This window comes from Diaphorina citri, unplaced genomic scaffold (genome assembly GCF_000475195.1).
Source record: "Diaphorina citri unplaced genomic scaffold, Diaci psyllid genome assembly version 1.1 scaffold223, whole genome shotgun sequence".
Lineage (NCBI taxonomy): Eukaryota > Metazoa > Arthropoda > Insecta > Hemiptera > Psyllidae > Diaphorina > Diaphorina citri.
In genome coordinates, this window is record NW_007377660.1 from 24,908 (window position 1) to 38,123 (window position 13,216).

Sequence of the window (13,216 nt, forward strand, 5' to 3'; positions counted from 1 at the left end):
GTCCGAACAGTGATGTAGGGGGGGGGTGTATGATCCAAATTTTCGGACATTTGCCCACAATATAGGAGAAAAATGAAGCTCAAAGAGGGGGGTGGCCGGGCCCCTTCGACCCCAATTTTCGGAGTCTGACGTACAGTAGAGGAGAAAAATTCGGCCCTGCCTATCTGCTTGCATTTGATTAAATTCTCTTTCATTTGAAATACCTTGCTCTCTGTTTCTCTCTTTTCTTCTCTGTCCCTCTTTTTCTCTCTTTCGTGTTTATTTTGAGCTTCTCATTTTCACATTGGCTGTGTTTGATGATCTTGTAGAGTTGTAGAGTCTTATTTTAAATTGAATTTCCACCTGCTTTCGACCCCGAAAAAGATCCAAAGGAGAATAAAATATTGAAATAAATTACCGTCTTCCTTTTTTCTTACGAATTTACCTCCAAAAGTACACAGCTTAGAGAGTTTTGTATTATTTTGTGTTTACCTACATCTTTCTCTGTACTAAGTTACCCGTCTGATGTGCAGGTATGTAGAGATGCATGTAAACATGTGTTTAATCTACATGATTTACTCATGTAGAGTGTGTATATATGTTTGTTTAGAATTTCCTTTCTACCAAGGGTTGTAAGGCCAGGTAACATTTACTGCAAAGAATCGCTTTCCAGAAAAACGGAATATATACTAACAAGAAATGATACAGGATAAACAGTTTCTCAGTTTTCTGGTTCTTCTTTTCTAAAGAAACAAATAATAAAAGCATTCAGGCATGTAAGGGCACGAATATTTGTGCCATTAAAGGAATGTCAGTATGAGCATTTTACACCAAAATACAAGACCTAGCATTCAGACCTCTTTGAAAAGAAAAGGTTTGTAAGAGATTCGGAGAAATATATTCAACACTCTTGATGGAAATGTCATGAAAAGAAAGAGGCAGGCGAAATTTTTTTAGGGTGTTTCAGAGAAAAATAATATTAATTAAATAAAACCGCTGTTTCTTTTGGAATCTTGAAAAAGTTATGGTATTGCAATTCAGCTTTCAGTGGAACTTAAGACTTAAGTATCTCCCACCTCTCAGTGTCAAAATTTCACGAGATGTCCCAAGTTCAAATTGTAGACATGAGTAACACCCTGTATATAATATGGGGTACACTCGAGAAGAAAGAGCTTCTTTTCTAAACACATTATCTCGCTGGAAAATTAAATTCCGACTTTTCCTTTTGCCTACGTGTGTATTCGTACCTACAATTTAAAAGAACAAATTTCCAAAGAAATAATAAAGTTATTTCCACGTTCCACGCCGCCTCGTGCGCCATATTTCTACATAATTGCATGACACCCGCCATACAGAGTGTGGTAACATATTCTGATTTGTTCTTGGAACATTTATTTTGACCTTTTGATTTGTACTCGGAACCTTTTGATTTGTATTTGGAACTGCTTAGCATTAGCATTAGCATCCAAAGTTTGTCAATAGAATGAGTAATTTCTGACGAAAAAGCTGTGGATTGTTTTGTATTTTGGACTGATGACATCAAAGCTCGTCAATAAACATTTATTTTGACCTTTTGATTTGTACTCGGAACCTTTTGATTTGTATTTGGAAATGCTGTTGGCATTAGCATTAGCATCAAAGTTTGTCAATAGAATGAGTAATTTCTGACGAAAAAGCTGTGGATTGTTTTGTATTTTGGACTGATGACATCAAAGCTCGTCAATAGCGGTGATTTCTGACGAAGAATCTGGGACTTCATTCCTGGAATCAAATGGTTAGTTTTTCAGTCAAGTAGAGGAAGAAATCCGAGAATAGAATAATAAGAACTCAAAGGGGTAACTTCATCTATTTTTCAGAGAACTCAAACGGTTAGGTCTATATCTAGAAATAGCATTTTCTTTGGGAAAGGCAAATTTTATCTCTTATTTTTTAGACGAAAAACTTCAATGATCAAACTCTATCACATTTTGTCTTACCCTCTGGGTGAAGGAAAAATCACATTGATCCATTTTGCCTGGAAACAAATGGTTGTGGATCTGCAAAGCAAAGGAAGCCACACCGGCACAAAACCCCACACTGGTCTTTACACTTTCCCACACTCTAGTGTTGAAAGCACAAAAAAATAAACTCAAAGACATATTAATAGTCTTTCTGTCGGTGCCGGTGTTGTGTTGCTCAGTCCTCCCCACACTTTTGGTGTTCAAACAAAAGAACAACCCCACCCTGTAGATAATTTCCATGAAGAAAGCACAAAAAGTGGTGGGTTCAAGTACTCTTTTTTTTTTCTTCAAAATATTTTCTTACCGCACCTTGCTTTCTTAGAAAAAATAAATATTAAATAGAAATTTCAACATGAGGTAGGTAACTACCTATTATAATTTTGTAGGTACAAAAAGTATGAATTTAAACTAACCGGGATAATAAAGTACAAGAAAATCAAAACCAATGCCAAATTATTTATCATAACCAAATTAAACATTTCTGCTATGAACCTAACTAAATTAATATTCCCTCGCTGATTGAATAAAGGTTGAACAATAAAGCAACAAAGAAATGAATTAATGAACCAAGAAATAAGGTTAAAATTGGATATAATACCTAACAAAGTATCAACCTATCAACCAAAGAACGGTGAACAAAAAGTTCATATTTATTTATTTAAGAGATCTTAAAAATGCTATCAATACTGTGGAACTATAATTCACACATCATGTGGCCCTTGACAAGGTAGTAAATTTAGCCATTATGGTAAGATTCTACCCACCTACTAAAATCATAGTAGGTATGGAACGTAGGAAGATTGGTTTGGCAGTGGCAATGAAGTTTTACACAAGGGTATGGATAAAAATACTTTATGTTGGTTGATAGTTACACAGAGACTGATACTTGGATCATTCAAATCCATTTTTGGTCGTTCATTATAATTATTTTTATACCTAGGTATTTTTTATTTTTCTTTTGTTTAATTATGTAACTATTTTGTTGGTAATTAGGGGAAAATCAGTGAAATCTTATTTGAAAACTCGTGCTCAAGCTTGCTTCAAAAGAAACAGCTTTTTTGGTCGTTCATTATAATTATTTTTGTACCTAGGTATATTTTATTTTTCTTTTGTTTATTTATGTAACTATTTTGTTGGTAATTAGGGGAAAATCAGTGAAATCTTATTTGAAAACTCGTGCTCAAGCTTGCTTCAAAAGAAACAGCACCATCATTCCTGCCTGTCTTGATCCAAAAACAAATATACTTTCCCTAGCGAATCTAGAGATGCTATTTGGATGATTTTTAATTCGAAGTTACGCTTCTTGACTTAATCTTGACTTGAACACACAATAGTGCAGTGCGATTTTTCTCCAAGAAAAAACATTCAACTGTTTTCGGTAGTTTCTTACGTGTTGCAACACTTCTGTCATGAATTCATTATCATTATTCATAGGCTGTACCTACATGTAATAACTATTAGAATTATCATAATGATTCACATACCTACATAGATACTGCATAGTACTATGTATGAATCACAATTCCAAGATATCTAGATCAACAGCTCACAGGTGTTAGAGATCGTAATCATAATAGCTTTGAAATAGAATACAATTTTGTTATAAGTTATAATAAAACAATAATATTATCTACCCAAGTGTAAGTGCATCTGCATGGCTAGGAATACCAGTTTTATTTTTTTTTTTTAAATTTATTTATTAAAGTGATTTTCTTTTAAAATTTCTGATATCTTTGCAATAATCTTATACCAGATAACAAAACCAATACTTTTTCATTGCATTAATTAGGTTCAATAATACATAATGCAACAATAGAAAGTAAAACATCAATATTATCACATTAACCATATCGAATAAATTAATATTAAAGTGTTCCAATGAAGAATCAATTTCCATAACAATATAAGATCTATATTTAACACCTGGAATAATTAATAAGGAATTAATATTTCTTGGGTACCCGTGTAGAAATTAATCCAAATTAAACTATCAATGATAAATTAATATTAAGGTGTTCTAATGAAGAATCAATTTCCATAACAATATAATATCTATCTATATTTAACACCTGGAATAATTAATAAGGAATTAATATTTCTTGGGTACCCGTGTAGAAATTAATCCAAATTAAACTATCAATGAATAGAAAACCTTCATAAAAATAAAACCCTCATTTTGAACCATCCGAGTGCCATTCACATCAGGATTCCATCGTTCCAAGAACAACATGACCAGGAAATTGATCAAATTTGTGATCCTGTTCGACAACACAAACCTGGTGTATTTTCCTGGACAATATCTCAGTGGACGAGTCCTTATTGAGCTCAAAGATGACACTCCGGCCTTGGGTAAGTCATCGTTATTAGAGGTCATACAATAATTAGAGCTAGGCTAGGTAAGGTACCTCCCCTCATTTTGAACCATCCGAGTGGCATTCACATCAGGATTCCATCGTTCCAAGAACAACATGACCAGGAAATTGATCAAATTTGTGATCCTGTTCGACAACACAAACCTGGTGTATTTTCCTGGACAATATCTCAGTGGACGAGTCCTTATTGAGCTCAAAGATGACACTCCGGCCTTGGGTAAGTCATCGTTATTAGAGGTCATACAATAATTAGAGCTAGGCTAGGTAAGGTACCTACTAGATGTACTAGTACAAAATTTCAATTAGAGTATAAGAGGAGATTTGTTAATTTGATTATGATTATAGTTATTTCAAAGCAGGGTTGTCTTCAGCAGGCCCATATCCAAGATTTCAACAAGGAGGCCAAGAATCTGAACAGTGGCTCATGGATGATCCAGATTTATATTTTATGGGCCAATATTTTTAGCATTACTACAGTAAGAGGGGCGGGTGCCCTGGAGCCACATAATTGAGTAAGAGGAAGGCCATATTTTCCATATTTTTTACAAAGTTGAGTACATTCACATTTATCCAAGATCATCTTACGTTCTTCGTTTCAGAAAAGTAAAATGCACACACGAGCTTTAATTTTCAACATCTACAATTCTGTGTACAATTGTACATCAGAACTTACAACTAAAAGATAAAATTTACATCAGGATAACATTAGTTCTACATTAGCTCTAATGCAACGATAACTCTTGGCCCTTGGATGTTTGCTATTTATTTGTATACATGATTCCGAGATATCTGTTTATACTACCAGATTGAGACTGCATTTATGTAGGTACCTAGTTTATCCGTCTTTACGTCCTTCTACTAGGTATATATTATGTATTTTTTATTTTATTTTTTATTTTAGTAGATACAATTTTTAAATTCGAAATATTCAAATGTAGGTATAATATCTTTAATTCTTTGCCTTCGATCAGATTTGGACCTTTGGGCGTAGCTAAAGGAAATCTACAGTTCACTGAACCCCTAGATACCATTCCTATGTCTTCAGAAGACTATAAACTCCTTAAGATCTAGTAAACTCATATGCAGTGTTGGTCTGAGTCAGACTGAACCTGAGGTGAATGCACTCTAGTATTGTCGGGAACCTATTGTGTGGAACTTGAATCTCGCGGATTGCTAGAACGATTTGCTCTTTGCAGAAGTCAGAGGAAAGACCGTTGGAGACTGTTCAAATATCAACAAAATAATGTTTATTAGCTACTGGTGGAAACTGCTTTCTAAAACTACCTTGGTGGCGTAGTGGTCAAGACGCTTACCTGGTAAACAGGAGGGCGCAGGTTTGATCCAAGCCTAGGCATGGAATTTTATCCTCATTTATTTGAGAAACTGTCACATAATACTGGATCTCTAAGGGTTTGGTGGTAGAGAACGCCTCCGGCGTATCTTTAATTCTTTGCCTTCGATCAGATTTGGACCTTTGGGCGTACCTGAAGGAAATCTACAGTTCACTGAACCCCCAGATACCATTCCCTATGTCTTCAGAACTTCAGAAGACTATAAACTCCTTAAGATCTAGTAAACTGTGTTGGTCTGTGTCAGACTGAACCTGAGGTGAATGCACTCTAGTATTGCCGGGAACCTATTGTGTGGAACTTGAATCTCGCGGATTGGTAGAACGATTTGCTCTTTGCAGAAGTCAGAGGAAAGACCGTTGGAGACTGTTCAAATATCAACAAATGTTAATTAGCTACTGGTGGAAACTGCTTTCTAAAACTACCTTGGTGGCGTAGTGGTCAAGACGCTTAACCTGTTAAACAGGAGGGCGCAGGTTTGATCCAAGCCAGGCATGGAATTTTATCCTCATTTATTTGAGAAACTGTCACATAATACTGGATCTCTAAGGGTTTGGTGGTAGAGAACGCCTCCGGCGTTAACCTAGCCTAGTGATTACTCTAGAGTCCATTATTAGAACTTTTTTGAGTCTCAAGAATTAATTCAAATAATGATCCATTAAGATTGATACACCCTGTACTTACAGCTTTGTTAGACTTCTTATTCGAGACTAAAAGGTCATAAAAGTGGATTAGAATATCAAGAGCTTTGGAGCGATTGAAACTTGCTTGTACTTTTCAAAGGTCCTAGACAGAAGGACAGAAATATACCTCTTACCTACCTATTGTAAAGACATAGAGATAATGCTTACGAGACAATTACGAAGCAGTTATTTTTCAATTAATACAGTGTGACGAAGACGACGACGACGAGCACGAGGAAAGAAAATGTGAAGGAAAAGAAGATAAAGAAGAAAACGAAGTAGAAGAAGAGTAGGAGGAAGAAAACGAAGAAGAAGAAACAAATAAAGCTCAATATAAATCAGAATGACACGTTCGAAACCACAATTGGAAAAAACCCCTGGTGACTCAATTTGGCACTAGTTTCCAAGGTCATCTATTATGTACTTCAAATTCTTCACATAAAATTTCAACGAATAGAATCTAAAGCCGCATCCATACTACTACATTGATCGATCTGGCGTATTAGGGACCTTGTAAGGCCCTTTTCTAAGTGAGTTTTACATTGCACGGAATCACTAGTTTATGCGCCTACTTAGGTAGGTACTTAACGTATTTATGCTTTATAGCCCTTCTTATTTCTAACTACTCCTCATGACTTTATTTGCCTTTGTGTTCCAGGCCTGCACTTCCACGTGGTTGGGGAGGGGGTCATCAGGGTCAGTGGACAAAGGACAGAGCGAGTGTATGACAGAGAGAACTATATTGACTTCCGAATGAGACTGCTAGGAGAACCAGGTGAGCGTAAGTGTTCATTTTGCCGGATTATATTTTCCGCAATGCCGCATGTCACCACCGCCGCATTATTATTGCCGCTGCAAGGCCAAACCAATAGATGTACTGGTAGTTCCGTGAGTTGTAGATCTCACTCCGAAAAGGAGCCATTTCTTTGCCCTCAAAAACCAAATTGGGGGCCGACCTATTATTTATTTTCAATAAATTCTGACAAACCGTTTGAGTATTGATACTAAACATCCAAAATTCCGTAGGCATCATACAAACATCCAAAGGCCTAGATAATATAAACCTAACAAATAATCAAATTGGCGCTGACCAATTATTTATTTTCAATGAATTCTCAGAAACCGTTTGAGTATTGATACTAAACATCCAAAATTCGGTTGGCATCATACAAGTTTTCTGGTGAAGCTGAGACTCTTCAATATGTTTCAAATGAACGCCAAACTTTTTTAATAAAACTCCATATTTTATGGCATACCAGGATACCACACACTAGGCACCGGCTCAAACATATTATGTAGGCACGTAAGCACCTACATAGGTACAGATGGGTGGGTGAAAATATAACTGCCCATTATTTTAACTCTTGATTACCACCGTGAAACTAGAAAGTAAAAAAAAAAAATTATTATTAGAACTTTTTTGAGTCTCAAGAATTAATTCAAATAATGATCCATTAATGTTGATACACCCTGTGCTTACAGCTTCGTTAGACTTCTTATTCGATACTAAAAGGTCATAAAAGTGGATTAGAATATCAAAAGCTTTGAAGCGATTGAAACTTGCTTGAACTTTTCAAAGGTCCTAGACAGAAGGACAGAAAAATACCTCTTACCTACCTATTGTAAAGACATAGAGATAATGCTTACGAGACAATTACGAAGCAGTTATTTTTCAATTAATACAGTGTGATGGTAAAGAGTCTAAAATAGTTAGTAGTCGCAATTTACATACCTACTGATTACTGAAATATTTAGATTGGGCTTTTTGACGTTTTGTATGCCTTATGTCCACCACTCACGGACCGTCTGACAGATGGCGGTCTCACAGACAGCCTGACCGTGAGTAGCAGGCAGTTAAAGGAGACAGGTATCTACCATTATCAGCAATCTACAAGACTTGGAGCCTATGACTATATTTGAGGAAATCTGAGGGAAAAAATGGGAGGGAAACATCATCTCCCTTAAAGAAAAGGGGAAATATTCATTCCACCTTTCAAGCTTAAGTCTTTTACTCCTCACGTTTTATGATTTTTCCTTCCTTTTTATCGCTCCCATTTTGTGGGCAGGAAAAAAAAGGGATTTTTCCCCTTCATATATTATATTATGTTGTTTTTTATATTGTTGTTTCCGAACAACATCCTTCTTTCACCAGGGATTTCAGAAAGCACGTCAAAAAATTGGTGCTTCTTTTTTTTCTCTCAATGAAATCTTTCTTCAACAATTTCCTCTCATATTTCCTTCATAATGCATGAGACACGTACTTCGTTTCCTGCCAGTGCTGTCAACAGTTAGTAGTCAATTTACATACTGATTACTGAAATTTTTAGATTGGACTTTTTGACGTTTTATATGCCTTATGTCCACCACTCACGGACCGTCTGACAGATGGCGGTCTCACAGACAGCCTGAGCTTGAGTAGCAGGCAGTTAAAGGAGACAGGTATCTACCATTATCAGCAATCTACAAGATTTGGAGCCTATGACTATATTTGAGGGAAATCTGAGGGAAAAATGGGAGGAAAACATCATCTCCCGTAAAGAAAAGGGAAAATATTCATTCACCTTTCAAGCTTAAGTCTTTTACTCCTCACGTTTTATGATTTTTCCTTCCTTTTTATCGCTCCCATTTTGTGGCAGGCAAAAAATGGATTTTTTCCCTTTCATGTATCATATTATGTTGTTTTTTATATTGCTGTTTCCGAACAACATCCTTCTTTCACCAGGGATTTCAGAAAGCACGTCAAAAAATTGGTGCTTCTTTTTTTTCTCTCTCAATGAAATCTTTCTTCAACAATTTCCTCTCATATTTCCTTCATAATGCATGAGACACGTACTTCGTTTCCTGCCAGTGCTGTCCAAAGCGTCAAAGGCATTTTTCGAAAGCTGCTTTGTTCTGCTCGACAGCCTGGATAGAATTAACAAATCTATTTTTATGATTAATGTGTTAAATCCCAGAGAAAAAGTCTTGAGGACTGTGACTGAAAAGATCTCGAGCTTCCTTGACTATGATTCCTGGTGCATCTAAGACTGGCTGTATATTAACTTTTGAAACAAGTTTCTCTACACAGCTCTGAGCTTACTTGTTCTACCGTTACGTCATACCGTAGGCAAGCATAATTTTCCTGTAAGAACAGTGTTCTTAGAACACACTTGATCAATTTGAAAGCCACAAAGGAGTGACTGGAGGGAGTAGCATAAGCGTGGTATAAATATTGCAAACCCCTAGACAAAACAATCAACAATACCTACTTCCCATGTATGTTCCAAGTAATGCAACCAGTGCCGTATTTGAAAGTATTGAATAAAATGGAATTCCAAGTTTACTACAGAAAGCTACTCATAAGATATTCTGTGTACAATAAAACAGGTTATACTTACACCTAATGTAGGTATAATATGCATTCGAAAAAAACCCCTGATTTACACCTAATGTAGGTATAATATGCATTCGAAAAAAACCCCTGATTTATATTTTTTACCTATGTATTTTCCAGGTATACCTACGTATACAGAAATTCTTTCCCCCTCAAGCGTTCTTAAAAAAAGTATGGTCAAACTACCATTTTATTATTATTATTTAGCAATTTTTATTTTATTTACCCGGTTCCATCCAAAGGTAATATACCTATTTATGATCAAATTCGTGTAATAAATGCGCCATCATTTGTTTTAAATTGGAATTTGGACGGCATATTTTTCCACTCGAATAAACAGGGTTATCCAATTTTTAATTGATTCTGGCCCCATGTCCATAGGCAGCAGCTGTTGTTTACGAGTTTTTCCGGAGAAGAAGAAGAAAAAGAAAGAGAAAGAGGAGGAGGAGGAAGAGGAGGCGAGTAAGGGTTAGGAGGAAGTTGAAAAATTCAAATTTCTAAATAATGCTATGAATTTTTTCTCAATTAATATCCGGTTATTGAGTTTGGGCCTTCTTCCCCCTCTCTCATTATCCCCCTACGCCTATTTGTACGATATACAGGGTGTTTATAAGGGTTCACCCTGGGATTTACCGGGTGATTCAACATGAACCATATGGACGTATTGCAAACATTGTGGACTCTGCTTTTAAATAATTGGATCAAGGATGGCAATTGTTTCATTTGATTTTGAATAGACCAAGAGAAATAGTGTCACTAGTTTCATTCTCTCTCTCTCTCTCTCTCTCTCTCTCTCTCTCTCTCTCTCTCACTCACTCTCTTAGAAATATCGATTATGATGGCTATTTTTCATTGAAAACCCTCCTTATCTTTCTATAATCATTAATTTTTTTCTTTTTTTAACACCTAACTTTGGCACATCCACCAAATATGACATTTCCTTGTTCCTTGGTTTAATTATTTAGAAGGATTAGTATTCGTCACTGTTGCAAAGTGAAAGAAATGGAAAAATCTGGTGTAAACATCACACGACTTTCCTTATGGTGTGAACAACCGCTAAAAAGCGGTAAAATGCCGCCAACCGTTGCACCGATCTTAACCAAAAGTTTTGTGTCGCATCCTTGTCACAGTTGAAAGCTGCATGCCAAATTTCAAGTCTCTAGCTCTTACCGTTCTCGAGATATTTTGTTTACAAACAGACAGACACACACACGGACCAATGGCTGAAACTTGTTAATTTTTTTCTTTTTTTAACACGTAACTTTGGCACATCCACCAAATATGACATTTCCTTGATTTAAATATTTAGAAGGATTAGTATTCGTCACTGTTGCAAAGTGAAAGAAATAGAAAAATCTGGTGTGAACATCACACGACTTTCCTTATGGTGTGAACAACGACACGACTGGTGTGAACAACCGCCAAAAAGCGGTAAAATGCCGCCAACCGTTGCACCGATCTTAACCAAAAGTTTCGTGTCGCATCCTTGTCATAAAGCTGCATGCCGAATTTCAAGTCTCTAGCTCTTACCGTCCTCGAGATATTTTGTTTACAAACAGACAGACACACATGCACACGGACCAATGGCTGAAACTTTGTATTTAGGCTCTAGGGACCTCATAACGTGTTTTGCGCTAAAAACTGACCATCGAAAATTTGACCCGATTACATTACTTTTCTTCCTATAGGATAAGGAAAGTAAAAAGCGGATCAGGGAAAGGGGAGAGAAATCGCAAGGAACATAGAAGTAAAGAGAATAATAGAGGGGGAAAAACGGAGAAGAATTGGGAAAGGGAAAATGTCTATTTCCCCAGTTGTGTAATGTACGCTGTTTATGTAGGTTTGTATATCTCCTCTGTTGTATATTGTTTATTTTTATGTAGGTTTTATTGTATATTTTCCCAGTTGTATATTGTTTATTTTTATGTAGGTTTTATTGTATATTTAAACTGACCATCGAAAATTTGACTCGATTACATTACTTTTCTTCCTATAGGATAAGGAAAGTAAAAAGCGGATGGGGGAAAGGGGAGAGAAATCGCAAGGAACATAGAAGTAAAGAGAATAATAGAGAGGGGGAGAAACGGAGAAGAATTGGGAAAGGGAAAATGTCTATTTCCCCAGTTGTGTAATGTACGCTGTTTATGTAGGTTTGTATAGCTCCTCTGTTGTATATTGTTTATTTTTATGTAGGTTTTACTGTATATTTTCCCAGTTGTATATTGTTTATTTTTATGTAGGTTTTATTGTATATTTTCCCAGTTGTATAGTGTATGAATAATGAGGAAAATTGTCACTTTGTTCATTATAAAATTGTAATTATTTGAGCAATCAATACCCAATTTTGGATTAATTATAATTGACATACTGTATTATGATAATATATCTTTAGAAAATTGATTTTTAAACTATCATTATCATTGTTGTCTTATCTGAAGAAGGTATGCAAACACCAAAGTTAAATATTTACTTATCTTTCCAAGTTGGTTGACATTGATCATGTAGTGAAGATGACCAAACCAATAAATCTCCTAAAAGCCTTGAACATCCAGAGGAAGTTGGTTGTGACTTGTGACTCATTGCATTCTATCGTGACGTATTGTTACCAAGCCTTCTTCAATGTCTTTCTAATCAATGTACTCAGCAACAACAGTGAATATAAAGAAAATCGGGATTTCAACGCAATGTGATCTGACGTTCAGACTTTGGAAAGCTGAGTAAATTGAAGAAAAACTTTAAGTCTTCAAGATTTTAAGAAGAAAATCACAAAGCTAACAAACATGCACTTTTCAAAGTCGTCCTTTGTAAAGTCTCTTGTAAATAATAAAATGAAATTTGCAGTGAATATAAAGAAAATCGGGATTTCAACGCAATGTGATCTAACGTTCAGACTTTGGAAAGCTGAGTAAATTGAAGAAAAACTTTAAGTCTTCAAGGTTTTAAGAAGAAAATCACAAAGCTAACAAACATGCACTTTTCAAAGTCGTCCTTTGTAAAGTCTCTTGTAAATAATAAAATGAAATTTAAATGCTTTTCTTGAAGTCATTTGTTGGAAAAAAATAGGTACCTATTATGAAAGTTGAAGCACTGAAGAAAAAACTTGAAAGAACTAACCCTGGAACAGTTTGCCATTAGAACTTGGAACTTTTATTCAAGTACTCTTTTTTAAATAAATATTAAATAGAAATTTCAACATGAGGTAGGTAACTACCTATTATAATTATGTACAAAAAGTATGAATTTAAAATAACCGGTATAATAAAGTACAAGAAAATCAAAGTTAACCAATCCCAAACAATATTATTTATCATAACTAGGTTTGCCAAACGTCCCGAATTGGCCGGGACAGTCCCGAATTTTAGGGGGTGTCCCGGCGTCCCGTTCAGTTTTTCATTTTGGGGCGTTTTGAACCACCACTTAGGTAAATTGTAAAGAGTAAGTGAGTTGTAAAGAGTGAGTT

The 13,216-nt window shown here is 35.5% G+C and overlaps 1 protein-coding gene across 1 annotated transcript in view; it reads left to right on the plus strand.

Moving 5' to 3' along the window:
* The first annotated feature begins 4,018 nt into the window (after positions 1-4,018).
* The window catches only part of LOC103506216 (arrestin domain-containing protein 17), a 53,464-nt gene continuing 44,266 nt past the window's right edge, over positions 4,019-13,216 (plus strand). The window contains exons 1-3 of the mRNA XM_026821341.1: positions 4,019-4,179; positions 4,420-4,568; positions 7,042-7,164. Coding sequence (XP_026677142.1) covers positions 4,448-4,568; positions 7,042-7,164 — 244 coding nt within the window. The 5' untranslated portion in view covers positions 4,019-4,179; positions 4,420-4,447. The remainder of the gene's footprint in view (positions 4,180-4,419; positions 4,569-7,041; positions 7,165-13,216) is intronic.